At 40.2% G+C, this 23,697-nt stretch overlaps 1 protein-coding gene across 26 annotated transcripts in view; it reads left to right on the top strand.

Annotated features, from left to right (window-relative positions):
• Positions 1–23,697, top strand: part of KALRN (kalirin RhoGEF kinase) — a 512,792-nt gene that overhangs the window by 464,519 nt on the left and 24,576 nt on the right. For 15 of the 26 annotated variants that reach the window (XR_014541086.1, XM_083583660.1, XM_083583665.1 and 12 more), the window contains 13 exons: positions 4,447–4,542; positions 6,505–6,638; positions 7,737–7,803; positions 8,081–8,184; positions 9,113–9,182; positions 10,405–10,491; positions 11,738–11,830; positions 12,453–12,503; positions 14,003–14,080; positions 14,998–15,183; positions 16,419–16,590; positions 18,755–18,996; positions 20,147–20,394. Coding sequence is in view for 25 of the 26 variants with exons in the window: in XM_083583660.1 (XP_083439786.1) it covers positions 4,447–4,542; positions 6,505–6,638; positions 7,737–7,803; positions 8,081–8,184; positions 9,113–9,182; positions 10,405–10,491; positions 11,738–11,830; positions 12,453–12,503; positions 14,003–14,080; positions 14,998–15,183; positions 16,419–16,590; positions 18,755–18,996; positions 20,147–20,394 (1,628 nt within the window). In the remaining variant the exon portion in view is untranslated. Of the gene's footprint in view, positions 1–4,446; positions 4,543–5,545; positions 5,594–6,504; positions 6,639–7,736; positions 7,804–8,080; positions 8,185–9,112; positions 9,183–10,404; positions 10,492–11,737; positions 11,831–12,452; positions 12,504–14,002; positions 14,081–14,997; positions 15,184–16,418; positions 16,591–18,754; positions 18,997–20,146; positions 21,309–23,697 lie in introns of those variants that run through there. The other 11 variants (XM_083583677.1, XM_083583676.1, XM_083583658.1 and 8 more) reach the window with 4 other exon arrangements.

The raw sequence follows: 23,697 nt of genomic DNA, 5'->3' as shown, positions 1-23,697 counted from the left end.
CTTATGGTATTGCCAAAGGCCTACTGTGAAAAGCAGGATACTGAATTAGAGCTTTGATCTGATCCAGCAGGGCTCTTAAGCGCATATACCCATGTGAATGAATGCTTGTAGTGATAAAGTACAGGTGGACCTCCACTTGCTAAGCCATGTACCCGAGCAACTTCCATTGTGATCTGGGAGGTTATTAAGAACAACAGTGTAATCTCTCACAAGAGCAAGATGCGCTTGTTGACGTGACTTGTGATGGTTCATTGAAATCATTTTTCAAAGAATGTAGGCTGGGCCAATTCTGGGTGAAAGTTTTTGCTGATTATAAGAAGTTTGGTGAAAAAGCTTTGAAACATCTAGTTCCCTTCTGTTCCACTTATCTTTGCAGATACATGCATAGAAATTGGCTTGATATTGAATCAGATTTGATAATGAAAGTAGGAAATATTGAACCAGATGTGGAAGGGATTGTTCGGGACAAAAAGATGCCCATCACATTTAGGTTTAGTGTGTATTTAACATCTTGTTGGGAGCTGCACAGCGTGGCTGGGGTAACCCAGCCAGATGGGTGGCATATAAAATGTAGGCATATAAATTAGGTTTAGTAGCTGCTAGACATGTCATAATTTGTTCACTTTTACTATACTTTAATAAGGGAGGTGGGGGGCACTGTGCGTTAAACCAGAGAGCCTAGGATTTGCCAATCAGAAGGTTGGCGGTTCGAATCCCTGCAACGGGGTGAGCGCCCGTTCCTTGGTCCCTGCTCCTGCCAACCTAGCAGTTCGAAAGCACGTCAAAGTGCAAGTAGATAAATAGGTACCACTCTGGCGGGAAGGTAACGGCGTTTCCATGCGCTGCTCTGGTTCGCCAGAAGCGGCTTAGTCATGCTGGCCACATGACCCGGAAGCTGTACGCCGGCTCCCTCGGCCAATAAAGCGAGATGAGTGCGCAACCCCAGAGTCGGCCACGACTGGACCTAATGGTCAGGGGTCCCTTTACCTTTACCTTACTATAATAAAATTAAATTTGTCTCCCCCACCCAAAACTAAATCTTTGCCATTTCAGCGTGGTAAAAACTGTTTTTAGTATACCTAAAATCCATTGCTTATTAGGGGCTACCCCACATTTTCTTCAAAAAAATTGCTTTGCCAAGGTAACTACCATAAAGTTATCAAAATTTTCAAAAGTAGGGGGTCTGTGGCTTGGCTTTTGAAAAATAGGGGGTCCTCAGTAATTAGCTAATTGGGAACCACCACCATAGACTGTTGCTCTATGGAGAGAGGGCTTGCGGATCATTGGGAGTCCTTCATTTCCCATCAGTGTAGTCAAGCTGTTTTTAATTGTGGCTAGGTGTGACAGCCCTAAAAGAGGCATGGACAGGCCTTGGGCTTTAAATGTTATTTCATACTTGATAGTGTGACCTTGTAGTTGTGAGAGTATTCTGCAGTCCCAGCATTACCTTGATTCGTTCATTGGAACACAGAGTGCTCAGTTTTCTGGATGTACTAGAGTGATAAAAAGTGCCTTGCTATAGATTACCTTATATTTGCAGCTTGCTGAAGAGTGGTGTAGTAACTGGCATATTGGTTTGGAGTCAAACTACTCATAATGTGAGTGGTTTCCCAAGGTTTTCCCCTCCCACCAAAGCAGCTGCAATAAACTTTTATCTGGCTTAATAGGGGGAGGGGGGACTATGAGAAGTTGAAAGGGGAAATGCTTATCTGTTTTCCTGAAGGCCATTTTTTAAAATAGATCTCTCCTCCTCACCCCACAAAAAAACATTGTTTTGCCTTGTAGGGGGAAATATATGCATGCCTGTCTTTTCTTCCTTAAAGCAAATAGCAATTGGGTGAGGTAATTTTGATGAGACAAATGCCCCACAGGGAAGATGATAAGTGTCCTCCCCCTGACATGAACCACAGCTATTCTGGTTGTAAACAAAACCACTTTGGCCATATTGAGACTCAAAGCATCACATGAATTTTAACTCTAAGCATTGAGGCTGAAATCCACATGGGTTGGAGGGAACCCTTAAACTGTAGTCTAGTCACTTTGTCATATAACTTTTGAAGAAAGCAGTCTTGAGTATCTCCCATAACCAGAAGATAGAAAAGTGAATGATGTGGTTACACTTCTCTTGAAGGGAAATACAGTAAAATGGTATACACGAGGAGGATTAAATCTCCAGAGTGAAGAAGAGCCTTTTACTGTGTTTCCTCCCTTAAATACATTTCCAGTAACCTGTATTATTCATTTCTTTTTAAGGCTTTTCCTAAGCTGAGATATCAGGCAGTGATATGGATTTTCTGAAATATATTGAGTTGGAAAATTTTCCGAAAGTGTTTAGATCACTCTGGAAAATGATCTCATTTAGCAAGTTATTTTGCTTGTATTTGGTAAACAAAGCTTAAAACTTTTCAAACTGCCAGACTTATCTAGTATTACATTTACTACTGGTATCCATTCATTGCTAATGAGTTTAAGAAATGGAAATGTTTATGTGGAAGAACAGAGCACTGGAACATTTTTCCACCTCACGTCACTGAGATTGGTCGCCATAAGGTAACTCCTCTGTGCTGTATTTTGAAGTAACCTTTACGGTTATTTGGAAGTCTGTTCTCACCGACTTTAATTTGAGTTGCTGATTGGCTCTAAGTGAATGATAAGGTATCAGAGGAGAATGACAAGATGTCTACTGTAGGTATTCTTAGGGATAAAGCGACTAGAGTGATACATCACTCAGCAGCAGTTCCTAAGGAGCCTTCAGCTGTCAGTGCTGGCTGACTTTCAGACAATAGTCTGCTTTATTGAGATAGCTACCTGCCTGATATTTACTGTCACTTCTCCGAGTTCAATTTAGCAACACTTACTAATTTCACTGGGTTTTTCTTGGTGCTTGATTGCCTTTACTCTTCTCCCCTCTGCTACACCTGTGAAGTTGATTAAACTTTGTTAATCCTAGTAGTTTACTTTTAAAGCTCCATCTGCCCTTATAGAATTCAGGTGGCAAATATGCAAGTTGTATGCAATCTCTAGACTATGCATATTTCTGTACTACTTCTGTAGTTTTTCCACATAGTCAAAACTGGACAGTACCAGGGCCTAGAGTAGTCGAGGTCAAAGGAATCCATGGCTATGCCACATTTGGTCCAGAATTCTTTTGATTGGCGCCCAGTACTCTAGGATTGGGCATATTAACTATATCTGCCTCCTCATCTAGCTATAGTACAGTTGGCGAATTTCTATGCCTTTGAAGGAACAGGAATGGCCTGGGCATTTGAATCCACCACATGTGAACAACTTCTGTCTTCACTCAAGGTCCAGTTCTGCTGAAGAACCGGCAGGATGAGTCTTTTCTGTCGGCCTCATTCCTCACATCCCAAAGGAAATGACATGGGGAGGTGTTCTTGGGTGTTCTTCTCGCTTCAGAGTATTATGCACCTTGCTTTAAAAACAACAGCCTGCCACCAAAGTCTAGTCTTCAGGATAGGTGGGAAAGATTGCAAACCTAGTAAGAATGTATTTTAAAGCTGTTTTAAGATTTGGAGGATCTCTCTGTAGTGCTTCAGATATTTCTCTTTTCCTGTCTTGGAAAGGAATAGGAGAGAGAGAGAGAGAGAGAGAGAGAGAGAGAGAGAGAGAGAGAGAGAGAGAGAGGACCTTCAATGGCCTTCTAAGTGTGGCACACATAACTTGCAGTCTGAGTTTCTGGAGGCAATGCATATGTTTTCTCTACACATACTTACATTTGACAGTTTTGGTATTGTAAAGAAGGGTACCACTGATACTTTAATCTATCTTTGCCACTCAAGTTTTTAAAGTTGACAGCAAGTAGAAATAACAGTCCAAAGTGTTTTCCATTTTTGAATCTTTGGCAATAAATTGGACACCATGTAGAATTTCATAATAACATGGAGTTATTGCAAAACATTACAATGAAGTGCTGAGCTTGTCAGATCCCTAGTCTGATCCAACCTGCCGTTGTATTGTACTCTATAGGAGTGAGCTTAGCAAGAGAAAGGGATGGATTCTGCATGCTGGCAGGGATATGGAAAGAGCCCTGGGGAAAAGGGTTGTTCCCTTCACCCACCACTGCTTGTTCCTGAAGTAGCACAAAAATCTTGGGAGATTTCACAATATAGAAACAGGAGCCAAACTGCTCTTTTAATTATTCTTTGGCTCTTCTTTGTGACTAAGTAGTGGTCTTTAGAAGAACCTCGTCAGACATACATTTTACCGATAATCCCAGAGCAGGTTATGTGCTTTGCCAGTCTGCTGCTGAGTGCTGCTGCCTTTTGTATGTCATGACCTCCCCTCAACCCTTCATGCTCCTGTCATGTCTCCCCCCCCCCCCGCTTGTGCCCCATTGTGTGACCTCAAACTGCTAGCCTTTTGGCTTTCCTAGTTCCTTCTCATTCCTGCTAACCTGCTGTTCCTTTGCAAACTGGTGTCTTGCAGTCCTCCTCTTTGCTAGCTGCTCGACAGAGCATCTCCGATGTCCCAACTGCAGCGGATCTTGTCAGTGCAATAGAAAAACTGGTCAAAAGCAAGCTGGTAAGTGTGAAGACCTAGGATCCCATGAAGAGAAACGTCCTAGTTGAGCAACACCGTAATTCGGCTGCTGGTCATATTGCTGACTATCCTCACCACTGAGTAGCTAATTGCAGTTCCATGTTGGTTCTATCGTCAACTAGTTGCTAGAGTTAAAGTGCAGTAAAACCATTTTTATTTTTTATTTTTTGCAAATGACTTGATTCGTTGACATATTCCTGATAACATCAGTGGGCTATAGTATAGTCCCTAACATCTATTACTTACCTGGTAAATTTCTAGGGGTGTGATTGCAGAACAAGTATTTTTCCTTTTAAAATGTTTTATTTCTTTTACAATATTCAGTCAAGTGCTATGCTGTGTCGAATCTGTCATTTTTGTGCTTGTTTATTTAAAACACTAGGCGTATTAGAAGGTTGTTGTTTCATGTATCCCCCCCCCCAAAAAAAATGAGCCACTTTTGGAAAACTTGGTTCAAGGGCTGTTCAGTATATGGTTCATGAAGCAATATTTTCAATTTAATGTCCCGCCTTAGTTTTGGACACTCCAGGTGGCTTACAGTAATGAATACAGAAACAAATAATCCTAGGCAGCTTAATTCAGTTGGGCAAACTAAAGCTGCTATCTTATCTACCTTTGCGTGGGAGCATGTGCTGTACAACTCAGTGAGACATCTCAAAGGAACATGAATAAAATTGAGTTGTATTACTTAAATAAAGAAACAACTTCTTGGGTCAGACTTGCTTGTTGCAATATTACATCACCTTTATCATAGCTAAGCTCCATTTTCATTTTCAGATGGAGGTTGACGTTTCTTTTTAAAATCTATCTATACTAGTAAGGTCAGCCATCTCTTAGTCCTGGTTACAACTTGGCTATGTTAAGCCATGGTTTAATTGGCTTGAGAACAGCACTTATGCCTTTGTGAACTCTTCTTCCTCTCTCCTTACCACCTACCCTTCCATTTGTGATTTCAATGCTGATATTCTGACTTGGTAAATCACAGAATTCCATGACAGCTGATCTAGAAAACCAGTTTAAGCACTGCTTACAAGTAAGAATCTAATACAGGAAATAGAAAGCTAATTTTGCAAATAGTTACATAAATTGCCATTCAGACAATACACTTTGTACTTTTTTAGAATCCAAGATGCTGCGCTTCTGTGTCTTGAAATAAAAAAAATAAGAATTCAATCTCAGATGGGATAATGATATTTCTGTTAAATGAAACAAGTATTGTCTTGAGTGTTTTGTATACTGGAATAAATTAAATATTTAAATGGCTCATTTTAGCCAGCTTCTTCTAGTGTGATGTTAGGTATTACAAATCAGCAGCCCTCTTCCACTGTTGGTATCCCTCAGTTTCTTCCCTTCCTATTTTCCCCATTAAAACAAAAGGGAGAGATTTGGTTTTCTGTGCAAATGTGGAATAAGAACAAAATAGCTACACGACCCCACAATCACCTATTTGCATCTGAGGGGAATCTACCTTTTACTGTGAATTAGGTATCATTTGGTTTGGGTCTAACCAAATCCATGATACCTGACTAGCCTAAAAGTGTGCCACAGAGCAGATCTGCAGATGGGATGTACAAAACACTTAGGGAAAAAGTGGGGACCAGCTTCAGGAAGCACCTAGCACAGATATACTGTAACCTTTTGACATTTATCCTATTCAGGAGGTCTTCAGAATATGTAGGAAAACTTTGGAATGAATGAGATGTTCTTAGCTTGTAAACTGCTGTACTGAATCAAGCCAGTTCTATTCTTCTGTCTTCCCCCAATCAGCCTAAACAAAATAAATGTCACCGTGGGGTACATTTTGAGAAAATTTAAGGGTCCCGTCCCCCCGCTTACTAATTATTGCAAATACAGATTCCCTGAGGAAGTAGCTATAGAAATAGCTATATAGTCAATCCGTTAAGATTTTCTGTTGAATCCTTTGGCTTTTTTCTTATTTTTAAGACATTAGAAGGAGGCTCCTACCGGGGAAGCTTAAAGGATTCCACTGGATGCTTGAACGAAAATGTGACGCCTTCAACTCCTCCTTCAAGAAACCTTGAAGAAGAACAAAAAGCCAAAGCTATGAGAGGCAGGATGTAAGTAAACTTTGGTTATTTTTTTTCAAGTCAGTATTTAAAAATTGTGGTTTTAATGCAGAAGAATGCCCCTTATACATGACCTCAGAACTGGTGGATAAAGCCTATAGTGGTGAAGCTCTGGGCATTAGCCAGTAGGCTCCTTCAACAACTGACTTTGCTCTGATTCAGAAGAAGTTATGCTGAAACCACAGAACCAATTAAAGCTCTCCCAGGAACAGTTTTATAAACTATGGTGATGGCATTCTTAAAACTAATTCCTCTGTTCTTAATATGTTATAGAGGTAACTCGCAGCTTGCGCTTGTAAACTTACATGATTGCAGTTTTGTGAAATTGAGGGGGGAATAAATAAATGGAGAGGGTAGGAAATCCACCATTCCCCGCTCCCCATTTATTTAGTCCCCCATCCGCCACTGCCACCACCACACACAACTGCAGTTGCAGGCTTGCCAAGCTTTGGGAAGAAGGCTCAAGGGTTCTGGCAGTGTCCTAGAGCCCTGGTGTGACCTTCCTAGAACCCAGCAAGCAGCCCTCCACTTTGAAGAGGCTCCTGGCTTTATGCATTTTGCGTTCACGCTTGAACCTCTAGAACAGGCTTCCTCAAACTCTGCCCTCCGGATGTTTTTGGCCTACAACTCTCATGATCCCTAGCTAGCAGGACCAGTGGTCAGGGATGATGGGAATTGTAGTCTCAAAACATCTGGAGGGCCGAGTTTGAGGAAGCCTGCTCTAGAACCAAGCCCTCTCATAAGATGCGAGTTAACTGTATATGTCTTCACCCACTATTTCCAATAGAGCAACCAGTGACATTAATGTATGTAATGAGAGTTGAAAGAAGTTGGTTGCTTTGGTGGCTTTGAATCCTCTTGTACCACCATATAATTTTATTTTATTTTTACAATGCATGCCTTTGGTGTGGGAATTGCCTGTTTATAATTGACCTGAGCTGCCCTGATACTGCCCGACTCAGATGAGAGTCTACTTAGTGAAAAGTCTACTACTACTACTTAGTCCACTAGTGAAAATAGTTGCTGACCATGTATACCTGACATATATTTAACCTGGCTGCTACAATATGCTCCTCTTTTGAATTTTAGGTTTGTTTTAAATGAACTTGTACAGACAGAGAAGGACTATGTCAAAGACTTAGGAATTGTGGTGGAGGTGAGTAAAATAATCTGGATTGAGTATATATTCTTACTGTGGCTTCTCAAATTGAGTAATAGTCTAACACTATAATCTTCATGAACCAAAACCAGATAATTTTGTCTGTCATCTGAAAGCACGGAAGAAATGTTTTAATGCTGTCTTTTTGCACTTCTTTAAGGTTTAATTGCTCCCTTCCATGGATATAGAATAAGTCTCATTTGATTATGATGTGTATCTCTAAAATATAACAAAATCTGGAATTTGAAATTTGCTTTTTTAAATTTCCTTAAAGGGATTCATGAAAAGGATAGAAGAAAAAGGTGTTCCTGAAGACATGAAAGGGAAAGACAAGATAGTGTTCGGTAACATTCACCAGATCTATGACTGGCACAAAGAGTAAGTCTGCAGCCAGCTTTTAACTGCCTATTGCTAAAATGCATAGACTTCTCATATACACAGACATTTTACTTGACCTGAACTACTATACTACATCCCCTCACCCTCTGGGAGAAGTTCATTGTGAGTTAATGTTCTATAGCTAGTAGCAGCAATCAACATTTCATTCAGTGCCACAAGGTATGTGATTCTGAGCATTTGTTATACCCCAAGAGGTCTCTTGCAAGCTTCAAGAAAAAACTCTAGTGTCTAGTGCCATAGATGTTAGTTGACTGAATATTATGACTTACCGGACACAGCACTGTTCTGGCCTCTTACTCTAGTATTGCCTCTTTTACTTGGTAATTGCTGAAATTATTTTTCTATGCCTCCCATTGTTTGTGAGTTGCACCCATGATGAGGCTCTGTAAAATCCTTCATTTAAAATCAAATGAACATATGTTATTGGAGAATCTCAGGCTTGCAAATTGGTTGCAAAGATGAACTTTTGATTTATTATATGTGCAGAAAGGAAATAGTTCAAAAATGCAGGTGGTGGCAGGGATAAATTCCATGGAACAGAGATATCTGTTGACTCCTGTTTTCACAACCTTTTCCTAAGAATTATGGGCAATTATCCCTATTTCTTTGCAACAGGAGGACTGGACTGGGGCTATCTTCATTAACAGATGAACAGCAAGGTTCTAAGTATTTGGAGGAGGATATTGCATGCCAAGGGTGGACTTTTTATATTCACTTGTTCCTCATGTGCAATTAAATTCTCTTAACCATTAGCAGGATGATGCAGGCTACGCTATTCAGAAATAACCAATCTTATATGAGGGTAGTTTTATCTGTGATGCAAGACAAAATCAGATAAAACTATATAGTATGGTGGTGAAGAGTACTGAGGGAGACTTTGTGAATAGCTGTGTATTTTTTGTTGCAGTTTTTTTCTCGCTGAACTGGAAAAGTGCCTTCAAGAGCATGACCGTTTAGCACAGCTCTTCATCAAACATGTGAGTTACATGCTAGTCCTTTTAAAAAATGGAAATAGCTCCTAAATATGTCCCTGTTGTACTGATTGGATATTTTAATTACACACACACACACACACACACACACACACACACCCCAAATGAGGATAGGAATAATACCTGGATTTCCCTCAAGCCATAAAATGGGATGTGTGGGTGGAGTATTTATTTTGCTTTTCCAGAATGAAAGTAATTTTCCTTCAATATCCACAAAATTGTCTTAACTAAAGCCATAATTGTAATAATATTGTGTTTTACTTAATTGCTTCTGTTAAAACTTGGAAATGTACCCACCATCCCAAATGCTGCTTCAAATACTGTTTAGCTGCTTACTTCCTGGCTACAACCTTTGTATATTTGTACAGGATGTGTGTCTTCAAGAACAGAGCTAAACTAACACAGATGTATACCTCAGCAATTTCTAATAATACATTGCTTATTCAACAGTCTACGTTTTTTACACTTCAACTAGGATTATAGAACAAGTGCCTCCTTAGTAATAGCTTGATGGGCCTGGACCTGGATTAATATCCTATATCAATCATATACTTGCTGGCTGGCTTTGAGCATGTCCTCATCTTTTGGCTTGAGGAAGTAATAATAGTGTAGGGCCATTTGACGCAGGAGCCCATGAACTATCTCTTTGTATATTGAAGATTCTAGTTGACTGTACCACCTATTTGCTTTTGTACAGCCAGTGATCCAAGGAGCTCTGTTCCTGTCCTCTCAGCAGCAGCACTAAGGCAGTGCCTAGCTGCTTCAGAAAGCTAACCAGAGAGATATGGAAGTTGCAGCAAAATGAAAGCAGCAGGGGCATGTGTGGCATGTCTCCTGACAAGCAATCATGCAGTCTTACCCTTCTTGAACAAGATGAATTGTGTGAATCTGATGTCCACATGGGGCGACCCACTCACACATTATCTTTGGGAGGAAGGAGGGTGCTTGTGCTTCGGGTTTAGGAACTGGACTTTAGTTTTATCTTGCTTTCCTCATTCTTTTTCCGAAAGTTGGTGTCTGTACACAATCCTTTGATTAGGTGATAGTAGACAGTAAAATTAAAACAAGGGAAATAAATACTCCCTAAGACCGTCAGGGCTGTGACTGACAAGAATAATTAAATTTGCTTTCTGTCACTGTCCATGCAATGGTAAAAGGTTTAGTCTGGGCTTAGACTAAGAAAACTATGCAAATTTTGCTTTTACAGGAGAGGCGATTACACATGTATGTGGTGTACTGTCAAAACAAACCAAAATCTGAATATATAGTAGCGGAATGTGGTGCATATTTTGAGGTAAGGTTTGTCCTTCATTCCTTATTCATGTTGCAGCTTAAAATACACCTGACAGGATCTCTTCTCCCCTCTCATATTTGCACACACATTCCTACAGCTGTGTCAGCAAGCTTATCCCATTTGGATTATTGGCTTTCCCCCTTTCTATCTTTGCTTTCCAAGTAAATTCTGTCTTATATTTAGCAGTGTGTTCTTTCTCTTTTACCCCACCTGATTCCCTGTACATTTGTTGCTGTTAGGACCAGGCAGTTTGTGGGGGGCTGTCTTACTTACCTGTGGTATCAAATTTTTTGTATGGTAAAGCATATTTATGCAAATAGTAAGGGGTAAAGCAAGCTGTACACCTGCCACTTAGAGTCAAAGTTAGCTCTGAAAGAAAACAGGTGAAATAGATACAGATGAAAAGTTACACCATAATTAAATTAGTTCATCTTTAAAGTGCAAAAATACTCTTTATTAGAAAGTTTTGTCATTTACCTCATTGTTTTAACAGATGCATAGATGATTGGCACATATTGTAGCAGGTGTGAGGAACTGAGGGTGGGTGGGTGTGCTTGCACACACACATACAAATATGGGGAATGATACCAGAAGTTAAAGGAAGAGAGCAACCCCTCCATACTTTATGGTTCCTAAACCATTTTATGAAAGGATTCCATTTATGTCTGTCTCAAGGTCTAGCAACTGCCTCAAATATTAAATATAAAAATTTTGACAAATTCTGCTTAAAATGCTTTTTTTAAAAAAGCAACATTTCTGCCATGTAAGCTGTTAACAACTATTCGAGTTTCATTCCCTTTGGTTTGGGGGTTGTTTCATTCCGTTTAATTGACAGATAGTGCCAGTATACTTTCCGGAAAATTTTTGTACCCGTTTCTGAAGACGTTTCATGCTTGATACATTCACTTTAACCTCCTTTTCTACCCACCCACCCACCCACTCAACAAGAAGAGTAAAGGAAAATTATATTCATCTGTACAATACTAATCTTAATTGTTACTGGCCTATTGTAGTAACATTTGGACTAGTCTAACTGTTCAGTTTGGAAAGATGGGCTAGTCAGCATGTCATAAATGACTATAATCTCAGGGAATTGACAGAAGGCACATGTTACAAAATTTTGCTTAAACTAAGTAAGGCATATTCTGGTCAGTGCTTGGATGGGGACCCCTTGAGTTTCCTTGGAAGAAAGACAAGATATAAATAAGTATATTTTTTGTTGATATTGCCTACTTTTATTTTCTAGGAGGTGCAACAAGAAATAAACCAGCGGCTAACTCTCAGTGACTTCTTAATAAAGCCCATTCAAAGAATAACCAAGTACCAGCTGCTACTCAAGGTGAAATATACCAGTGAAGTGTTGTGTCTAGGAAAAAGGTTATCCAAATACCTGTATACTGATAATGGCAAAAAACCCAACCCAGTTGCTATAGCAGGCTAAACCACAATTCTCCCTGGAGCATTGTATGTATACTGGAGCTTTACTTGTTTGTTTTCCCCCATACTGCATCAAAGCTATTGCAGTACAGGGGGCATGCATTGTGAAGGCAGGGTTGTGTGGATGGGGTGTTTTCCAGGTGCCCTATAAAGACCATTTAAAGTTGAAAGGTACGGTTTACATGTTCAGCATTCAAAAAGCCTTCAGATTCAATCATGCATAACAAAATTACTGTAGATCACAATAAAATTTGTAAATGCACACATTTTGTTTCAGTCTTGTGTTCTATTTGCTCATCAGTTAGGACCTTTATGTCTATAAATGGGTGGCACTTTTAAACCGCAGCATAGACTCACCTAAAGTTAGTGGTCTCATGTGTCTTTATTCCTTAACATCTCGGGAGGGTTTGGAACCTTGCCACGCAAAATCATTTCCACAAGTAAGCAAGTATGCTTTCAAAGGGGAAAATATCAATATGTATTCTTGTTAATTATTTTTAAGAGGATGTTTTTCATTCCTGTAGGATTTTCTAAAATACAGTGAAAAAGCTGGGCTGGAATGTTCAGAGACAGAGGTATGGACTTTTATCTACTGTCTTTTCTCTTTTGTATTGTTTTTACTGAATGATTATAATGTGTTCATGTTGCAAGCTGGCTTGGGTGTTTGTATATTAACAGAAAGTCAAGATACCAAAAAAGTATATAAGAGTGATTTTCATATGGTGAAACCAGTAAGAAGAAGAAAAATGATTTTTTTATTGTTTACTCCCCTCCCCACCCCATCTCCACTGCCTTTAAATACTTGCTTTTATGCTGTATTCATTTTCAGTAATGTTTAATGTAAAATGTCAACTCGGGCTAAAATTAGTGAATGAAAACCTAGCCTTATGAGCAGCAAATTGAATATCCTTACTTTAGACTTTCCTTGCCCTCTTCGTTTGATCATCAAGGATAGTTGCAATTGACACAAGGTAACATTTGATATGATGCATTAATTAAAAACACAGTTACAAATTTGGAAGACACAAGTTCAGATACCAGCCTAGAACTTGCAAAGGGTCTTTCAGTAGACCAAGATGTTGCTTGATGTCACTTCCATCGGTCCCAGGCAGCATCGCCCCCTCCAGGAGTTGTGATCCAACAGTTGGAGGGGACCGTGTTGGCTACCAAACAGTATTTGTTCAGATAATTTTATTGAAGTCCCTTTCAAGCATTCTCCACATGCTCACCTTTGTGTTGAATGGAGCTTTACTGCCCCTTCCTGCCATCAGTTCATGGGGGGGGGGGAGTCTGAAGTGGGGAGCTTTCTCTTTATGCATAGGTTCACTCTGTCCCATACTGCAGTAGTTGCCGATAATTGGATCAGTGGACACATTTTGAATTCTGAGATAGTGCACCATGGGAGCATGGCATAACACAAAATTAGACAATACAATCAGATGGAGCTTTTCCCTCATTCACAGGTCTTGAACAGGAGTTCAAAATCCTTTTCCTATGTCCAAAACCAACCCTTCTGTAGCCCCACTTAAAGGCAGGCTGTGGAGCTATGGCTTCATCAGTGCTTGCATTTGGTAAAGTTAATGGGGCTTGCTGAGAGTTAATGGTCTCTAGATGGTTTGAGGCAAAGGCAGCTTCATATGACTGGCTTGCAAGGTAGCAAGGGATTCAATTCTTGCCCCACCTGTGGTTGGCTTCACTGAACCACTTTCACACCACAGCCAAAACAAGGAAGGCTCTTCTTGCTCTGGTCACTTCAGGCATTTCCTGTGTACAGCAGGCATCTACATGGGTGGGGATTGTGGTCAGTACTTGGTGGCAATAATTGTGCCTGCTAGAATTATTTTGTAGGTGGATTTTTGGGCCACACTGTTGGTGTGATGGGAAGCCATATTTGAAGTTCCACTGTCTAGCTGCTTTAGTAATTGGTTACTACAAGATACCCACTTTCAGACTCTGGCCTGTGTACCATGGATGGAAGGGTCACTACGTGGTTTGCCCTACCTTGAGTAGGGTAGCACACTAGATGCACTTTCATTCCTTCCAGTTCTGATTATGTATTCCCTCTCTCTAATAGAAAGCTGTGGAGCTGATGTGCCTTGTTCCTAAACGCTGCAATGACATGATGAACCTGGGTCGTCTTCAGGGCTTTGAGGTAGAAGCCAATATTTTTGAATGTGGATGTAATAGTACAATTGTTGGCATTAATAGCTGTGTCTCATTGGAATAGCCCAACTGCATTTTAGAAAGGGGGGGGGAGTTGTGTGAACTTTCTTCCATAAAATGGTGGGTATGATAGCCTTAAACTTTCTGCTTTGAGTCTTACCCAGGAAGGAAGTTTCGTTTGTACACTTGTGGGCAGGAGTGTGCTCACACACATGTGCAAACACACACACAGCTGAACAGACACTGTTTAATCATTTCCTTTGGCACCTGTAATCACATAGCAAGCAGTTTCTTATGCCTGGTTCCTTTTACCTTTGCTGTTGTTGTTGAAGGCATCACTGTGACTCTCAGTCCAGTGAAACCTTGAAGCTTCTATGTAGTATTGTGTGGAAGTTGTTGTAGCTTATAGATAATTTCCCTGTTACTCCCGATTCTCCACTGTGGGATTGCTTAATTTATAAGTCATTTTGAGTAAAACTTCAGGCATCTGATTCAAAGTCACCAATGTGGAAATCTTACATATGGCAGAGCATTGGACTGAATCCCTTATAACACATACAATATAGTATGGTGTGGGAGATATGCACATACACCTGTGTGTGTGTGCATGCCAAATTCCTGTGTTCCTTCGGGGGGGTTGATGCAGGATGTTTCCAAGGGTCAGATATATGGGTGGGCATGCATATATTGTACATAATTCCATATTCATGTTAGGGTATTGGGTACATGAACTTGGTAGCGAGTTTTGAGCATAAATGGCTAAACATCATGTGATAATGAATCATTTCACACACGTCAGCAAATCCTAAGGTCTACCCCAGACCATGTGATAACATGCTGGCCATGATTGGGTGCCTTTCCTCTTTCTATGCCGTCTATGTTTAACTTAACATTTATTTAACTTAGGGCAAGCTGGCAGCCCAAGGGAAGTTGCTACAGCAGGATACATTCTATGTAACGGAGCAGGATTCTGGAGGTCTCTCTCGGCCAAAAGAACGCAGAGTTTTCCTCTTTGAGCAAATTGTCATCTTTAGTGAACTTCTGAGGAAAGGCTCTCTAACACCTGGGTACCTGTTTAAGCGAAGCATAAAGGTAAGTTGTGGTTGTGCTTCCTTGAATCATTTGGAAACTTCACTGCAGTGCATTTTTCCTTTCTTGGTTTGCTGCACACTAGATAGCAAAGTTGGTGGCGTGAAAAGGTCCTTCTGCTTTAGTGCAGGAGGTTTAAAGAAGATGGTCATTAGGCCCTTTTCCAGTCCTACAGTTCTATCATGTCATTCTCTGACTTGCAGTCATGGTGTACGATATATATATATAAAATCTATTTTAATATTCTATTATTCTGTGACGTGTGTGCGTGTGTGCAGACTGAGTGAGTGATTAAATAAAACTTCTAGGATAGCATGGGTTAGGATAATGAGCATCAAAATAACATCACATCTAATTAGAGCTGAACTATCTAAACCAGCATTGGAGAACCTTAGGCCTAGGGGCCAAATGCCCCTTGGCCCCTCAGTACTCTCACTTGGCCATACCCCATCCCTGAGCTACACCCTCTCACAGCCAGCCTCAGCAGTCTCCTTCACTGCTTTTGCCTGGATGAAATGTGTTGTTGACCTACAAAAATACCTCTCGCTTGCCTTGATGGATGGGTGTGTGTTGTGTGTGTGTGTGTGCGCTTCTGAATTCTACATGGCTCAAATATAGCCTACTGTACAAAGGTAGAAGTCCCATCCGTTGCCCCACCCACTTTCGTCTTTGGCCTACTGGCATCCAACCCATAGAAGGTTGCCCATGAAGGAAAGAGACCTTCAGGACTGAAAAAGATTCCAAACCCCTGCTCTTAAATGTTCAGCAAAAAACTTCAGTCAGCAGATGATAAACCTTTGTACACTTGCATTGTATGCCTGGGCAAATAGCATTATACTTTCCCTTTTAGAAGCTGTTCTGATGCTTGTGTTTATTTGGCAATATGACAGAAAGCATTTTCAGTTTTGGAGGGCATCTCATGTAGAGCAATTTTCTTCCTCCCACCCATAATTATTAGCATTGCTAACCATTAAAGAAAGCCAGTAACTCAAAGATAATTGAACTGTTCTTGAAGATGCTTAGCACAGAAGCTGAAGAACAAAGCTGAGAGCCAAGTATTCTCTATGGGATGTTACTCCCAGAGAGTTCCTCCTCTGGAGAAGTGAACCTTCTGTGGTTGCTGCTCTTCATTTGGACAGTGGTGGCAGGGCCATCTTTCTGTTTAGCTGCTATATAGTTTGCCTGAATTTGCTTGCTCCCCCTTGAATGAGCATTGAGTTTTCTCTGGTTGCTTGCAGATGACATACCTAATCCTTGAGGATAATGTGGACAATGATCCCTGCAAATTTGCACTCATGAGTCGGGAAACGTCAGAAAGGCTCATTTTGCAGGCAGCCAATCCTGAAATCCAGCAAGCTTGGGTGGAGGATATCAATCAAGTGCTGGACACACAGAGGGACTTTTTAAATGGTAAGCATTTTTATCTCTGTCCTTGATTATAGAAAACCCAAGTGCTTTCTGACTGTTCTGGGCAGAACCTTATTCCTACCTAGATTGCTGTTGCAGGCCACCTCCATAACTGTCATGCACGCTAATCTTCCTTTCAAATGGAGCATGACTGGAGGCAGATAAATTTTGTGCTAAGGATTAAAATCTAGGGTGAAAATCTTTTTCTTTTAGGAAGTCTAGCAGTGGATTTCAGGATGGGGTGTGTTGGATTGTACCAATGTCCCCCAGATCACCCCATCCAGATACTTACTGCCACTCTCGTAGAACTCTATAAATGGTTAGCAAGACAAGTCCTACTTTCTCAGAAGCCATGTTAATTCTTCTTCAGCGGCACTGCTTTTTGTATACGCTATCATCTTTCACAACGGTGTCCACCAATTTACCTGGAACAGATGTTATGCTAATTGGCTTGTCATTTCCTGTATCCCTCTTTAAAAATTGGCCACTTCACAGTCCTTAGGTATGCAAGCCAGTCTTGGGTACAAGCTACATTTTTTCCCCAATGAAGCTAAATCATGTGAGATTCAGGACATATTAGAGGAAGTCCTACTCCAAACAGTATGTAGTTTCAGCTATGGACTCCTCTTCTACTTAGAGAGGATATAGCAGCTCACAGGTTCCCCATCCATGTTATATTTGCATATAGTAAGGGATGGGCATGCAGAGCTCCTGACTTTGAAACTAGGTTTGTTCTATTTTCTTCTTGTTCTTAAGCCAGAATTTTGCAGAAGCTGCCTTTGCCTCTCTTCTCTACCAATTTCATCTTAAATAAAATAAAGATTAGTAAACTTTTAGGTCTAGCTGCTATTTAGGATCAACCACCAGAGCAACAAATTATGAAAGCAGGAGGGGTATCACTGAGCAGACACTGCTCACTGCTGCTGTTACCAAGAGGCTAGAAGTAGGGAGTATTACTATGAGCTCCAAGCGGGCCTGATCTGCACCGTTGGGTTTTTACGGTCTTGCTAACTCAGCACTTGTCAAAGTGCTTCCCTCACTCTTCCTGAAGAGAAACTTTCAGTGCTTCCAAGCTATTTAGGTGAATGGTTTGTATTTTCCCAGGCTGCTTGTTTGAAACAAGCTAAACATGGCATCCCTTGCATTAGGCAAATTTGCGGATGATACAACAGTGGTGGGGCTCATTAGTGAGAACAATGAGACTGCTTATAGGAAAGAAGTACAGGGGTTAATTCAATGGTGTAAAGAAAACAATCTTATGCTTAACACCAAAAAAACCAAAGAACTCATAATTGACTTTAGGAGAAAGAAAAGTGTATTTTTACCATTGTACATAAATGGCGAGGAGGTGGAGAGGGTTGGTAGTTTTAAATACCTGGGCATTTATATCTCTGAGGACCTCTCATGGACTGCAAATATTAATATGGTTGTGAGGAAGGTGCAGGGGAGGTTGTATTTCCTGAGAATGCTCAGGGGACTGAATCTATCTCAGCACCTACTTCTGTCCTATTATCACAGTACCATCGAGAGTGTCTTAACCTATAGTGTATTATCGTGGTATGGGAGCAGCTCCGAAACGGATAAAAAAGCTTTACAGAGAATAATTAAAATTGCCCAGAATGTTATTGGGCTCCAACTACCAACCCTGGATGAGATCTTCACGTCTCGCACTTTGAAGAAGTCACACAATATCCTGAGAGATCCCACCCATCCTGCTCACAACTTCTTTGAACTGTTGCCTTCGGGCAGAAGATATAGGACAATGAAAACACGAACCACACGCCTTCTGAATAGTTTCTATCCAAGAGCTCTGATTGCACTAAATAATGATCTCAGGGCCAGTTGCAAGAAATAGCAAGCAGGGAGTAGGAAGGAATGAGATAGGTTTTAGGTTATGTTATGCCTTTAAATAGGTTATGTTATATTCTGGATTATGTTATGTTTTATAGATTATGTCTGAATAGGATGAGAGTGTTGGAGATACGTGTAAATGTGTATGTGAACCCGGTCTTTGGGGGGTTGTTTGATTTTCGTTGTTGTGTATACTGTGTATATACGGACAATGACAATAAATTTATCTAAAATCTAAATCTAAAATCTAAAAATCTAGGCAAACATGGTGTCGCAAATGGGCAGGTCTGTACTAACTCCTAGTGTTCTACTCCAGCACTACAGTCTCCTATAGAGTACCAGCGCAAAGAAAACAGCAGTTCTGCTGTAATGAGACCCCAGACCAGCAGGGTACCTCAGCCCATCACCAGACCCTATTCCTCAGGTCCAGTAGGGTCGGATAAACCTTTGAAGGCTACAATGCGTAACCCATCTCTTCCACCTCTGAAAATATCTACCTCCAATGGCAGCACAGGGCATGAGCAGCACCAGCCTGGGGACAAATATGAACTAATCAAGGTATGTGTGTATTTTCGCTTTGTATGTGTGTTGTTTTTTTTTTACTGCAATTGCCATCATTTCAAATTTGGCCTGTTACTGATCCTGGTTAGTGGATGTGAGTACTTGAACCTGTGAGTCAATATATAGATGGTAACTTCTGATCCAAGAAGGAAATGGTCTTCAGCTTTCAGGCAGCAAAATCCAGTCTTAAGTCTGTTCTGGGTGTTAGAAAAGGGCTCAAGAATCTGCATGGTATGATTTTTTAAAAAAGCTGAAAGCAAATTCGACAGAGGGAAACACAAGTTCATCTCCAGCCTTGAAATCACTGCCACATGTGCTGGTGGTTATTAGTTGTAGTTGCTTTAAAGAACAACAACAATCTTAAGACAAATTCATGGGGAGTGGTCCCCACTGATGGCTGAATGGGAAGTCCATGTTCAGAGGGAGTAGATAACAGCAAGAAAGTGCAATTGCCTTTATTCCTTCTTGCAGTTTTCTCAGCAACAACTGGCAAAAGTGAAACCTAGGAATCTCTGGTGTACCAAGTCAGACTGTTAGTCTGCCTAGCTCAGTATTGTCTACACTGACTAGCAGGGTTTCAGTCCTAACTCTCTCCCAGCCCTACCTGGAGATGAGTTGAACCAGGGAGCTTTTGCAGACAAAGTTCTTCTTGCTTCTTATTTTTCTTTACCTTAACTATATCAGCTGCAGTACTTCCATTATGTGACCAGGGTTTCACTTTGCCTTCCAAAACCGATGTAACTTGATGCATTTATTTAACTGATCTTCTTTCTTTGCCCTCCCATCTCCCAAATTAGGAAAATAATTGATTTTCAAAAATGTCCTATGAAATTAGTTGACAACTGTTGTTTCCCAAGCTTGTGCGTAGGTTTTTTTCACAAGCAGGCTATTAAAAAGAGCTACTGCTTATAGTGACAATGAGTATGCATTTGTGAATTTACGCCAACTGATCTGTAGTCCGTCAATTGCACAGCATCACATGGAAGGAAACACAGTGCAGTTGCCTAGGCAACATACTGCTGTGCACACTGAGATGTCTTGTAAACTCTTAGTACACTTAAATGTGTTGCCCAGGAGATGCTGATAAAAAACTTAGCATTGCACCCGAGCTATCTTGTCACTGTTGCTTTCTGTGTCTCTTCTTCAGAATGACTTGGGTGGGTGCAATGGGACCTCTTCTATGGTGGTCATCAAAGATTACTATGCACTGAAGGAGAATGAAATCTGTGTCAACCAGGGTGAGGTGGTCCAAGTACTTGCCATTAACCAGCAGAACATGTTCCTTGTGTACCAGCCTGCCAATGACCATTCACCAGCAGCAGAAGGATGGATCCCAGGGAATATATTGGCTCCCCTCACTAAATCAACTACAGATAATAGCGATGGAGGCATAAAGTAAGTGCTGTGTTGGATTCCCTGGGAGCAGTATGTGGATTTTTGAGGAAAAATAAAACCCAAATCTTAGGATTTTCCTGCCTTTTTTTAAAATCTACAGTGCCATTGGAACAAACTTTGCTTGGTAACACAACATGGGGTATCCATGTTGGCATAGTTGGGCTTTTGTTGGAATTTTGTTCTCTCCCCGCTCTGCCCCCATAGTTTGTAAAGAATTGAAATCCATAGACAGTTTAAAGGGCATGGTTTCCCCCCCATCCTTTCCTAAATATGGACCTGATTTGACTGGACTTGTATTTATCTTGTGTTTTAAATTGCTTATAATATATATAAATATAAATATAAATATATATATATAGGTTATAATGATATAGAGCAAAGAAAAACACCACCCACATACATCAGGCCTTGTATTGGATTGAGACCCACTTCTCAAGGACTAGAGATTCAATGTTGTCAATGGCAATTTCTTGTACAGATTGTAACTTTTTTATTTTGAAAGTTTCTTTTTTCTGTTCACATAATATTTTGTAAAAATAATTTGGTTTGAGAAATCCCCTTTGGAGTACATTCCTGTAAAAAGTATTTTGCACTATTTAAAGAAACCCATATTTGAAGTCAGGTTGTGCAATATTATGGATAGTCGCAATGTTCATCATTGTACCTGTAATGTAACTAATAATTTTAAATGTACTATTTTAAATATGTAAAATAAATTTTCACCATGAGCATGTTTTGATGAGGTTAAAAAGGACCAGTTTTTGACCCTCTTTAAGTTCTTATTTTTCTTAAAATGTTTTGTTGCTTATTTAACAAATGTGTGAATACTATTTCACCCTTTTTTGAAATTTGTCAGTTTGAAATGACTAAATAATGCAAGAAAATGTTTTTGATATTAAATACTGAAGGTACAATCCTTTTTGTAAAACCAGTTGATTTTTATTTTTTTTAATCTTCAGTTGTCAAAAATTGATTCAGCATTGGTTATCTTGCACAGATTCCTTGGAGTACAGTTGTTGAAGGGAGCTCTTCAATGGACTTTTAAGTATTGAATATTAGGTGTGTTGACTCATTAGATTTAACGTATGCTGCAGCAAATCAATAAGGCCCAGTGCAGGCACAATGCTGCCAGTCTTTATATCTTAAGAGAGAGGGAATAGCCTAAATAACAATTTCCACACAAAGAATTTTTTCTTATTAGCCTTAGCCATGATTTATTGTTTCATCTGCATAGATGCTAACCATGTTTAGCTATGAGTCTGATTTCTAACCAGGATTTGAAACAAGATTGCAAATATTTGCTAAGCTACTTCGCATTAACCATGGATAGCATTGGTGCATCCTGAATGTAGTGCTCAACTATGGTGAAAACCAACAAGAGAAGAGGTGAATTTACACCAAAGAGGGGAGAAAGAATGTGAGCTCAGCACACCTCCTGCTTTCTTGTCAATGTTTAATATGGTTAGGTCTGCACTGGGCCTAATAATTTATAGTCTTTACAAAGTTATCATGGAATTGTAGAGTTGGAGGGACTAGTAGGGTCATTTAGTCCAATCCCCTGCAGAGCAGGAATCTTTTGCCCAATGTGGGGATTGAACCCACAACCCTGAGATTAAGAGTGTCGTGTTATATCCACTGAGCTATGTCCTGACCATCATTCATCCAGTGAAGATCGGAAGGTGATGTCAAGGCCTGAGGAAATGGGGAGTAACAGAAGTTTCTTAATGGAACTCACATGCTGGTTTTGCCAGGCGTTTGTGTGATTGGCCTTGCTCAAGGTACCTCCCATATTAGGAACAGCCCAGGGGGCATATTCACAAAATTCAGTGAGATGTGGGAGCAGGTATTTTCATGGCAAGGGGAATTGTCATGTGGGTTGGGACTTAGGTTTTTGACCATGACCTTTCATGCACAAAACTGCTATGCTACAGGAAGACCAATGATACAGCAGACATTGCACCAATGGAAATAAAGCACAGTGACTTGCTGGGTGGGAAAAACATGGACAATATATGCATAAATACATAACAGTACAGAGAGAGAGAGAAGGCCTATGTATCTCTCTCATGGGTTTCACGCTACTATAGAATATCACTGCAAATGTTGAGAATTCTGTACACTTTGTTTCAAAGCCTTTTATGTTCTCAAAATTACTTCAAGCTAACTTGAATGTATAGGGGGAAATGGGAATTTTTCTTCCCCTCCTCTCCAACATTAAAAGTTTGGCCTTTTATTCAGAAAAAAAGCAAATCTATATCACTCTTACTTCACTAGTTTTATGTTCCTTAATAATGTTCCCATTCTTTCCCATTTACCTTTCATGTTTCTATGGATATTATGCTCAAGTATAATCTTGGAGAAATCTGCCCCCTAAGCTCTGCAAACCAAAGCCCTGTTCATGCCTGCAGTACACACATTCACTGAATGTTTGGGTGAAGGAGTGAAACCATAGGTCATTAGGAGCCCCTTTCCACACCTTCTGCTAAATATACTTGAATATGAAGCTATATTTCCCCCACTTGTTCAGTGAGCATGCATGTGGAGGTTGTGAACAGGACTGGTACAGCACAGTATCACATGGTTTGATGATATTGATATCCATTGCATGCTCCCAAACAATGTTGCCTATCAGACTTCTCTTGTAACACTAGCATATACACAGTTCATAAACTACGGTTGACCACAATTTGATATAAATCAGTTTAGTCTTGTGATGGTGTGGCTTATTTGCTCTAAGCCTTGGGTTTTTTTTTTGCTTTTTAATATTACACTGCAGCCAAGTAATCTGGTGAACAATACTATAAGCACAAAAGCATTTCAGTATTGGAACAAAGTGTTGTTCTGTGAGAAAATTCATAAAATGTTCATTCATCTCCCAGTTTGCATGCAACTTTTTGAGTAGCTCTACACACCATTTTTCACCACAGTAAAAAAAAAGGTGAATGTCATACGTGTGTACACACATCCAGAACCTCTTGCTCAATTGGGAATCCCAGATATATGTACATGAATGTTTAAAAGATGTATGTGTGGATGCCCACCCTTCACATATTTTCTGCAGGAAACACTGGTGTTACAGCAGTGTTTTCCTGTGGCAGTTATGAAGTGCAGACCTGCCCTTTCTTGTAAGGTATGTTGTTATGTCTTCATAGCTGGGATCAGAGTCTAGACTTGCAGCATACATACATACATACATACATACATACATACCCACATACCCAAGACAAATGCAGCAGACAACTGAGCCATGGTTCTAGCTGTTTTGCTTCTGTTTTTGAAAAGTGAGTTCTCACTCAGCTGTAT

This window comes from Podarcis filfolensis, assembly GCF_964270895.1.
Source record: "Podarcis filfolensis genome assembly, chromosome: 1".
NCBI classification, from domain to species: domain Eukaryota; kingdom Metazoa; phylum Chordata; class Lepidosauria; order Squamata; family Lacertidae; genus Podarcis; species Podarcis filfolensis.
Note: the sequence above shows the minus strand (reverse complement) of the source record. Positions and strands in the feature narration are given on the sequence as shown.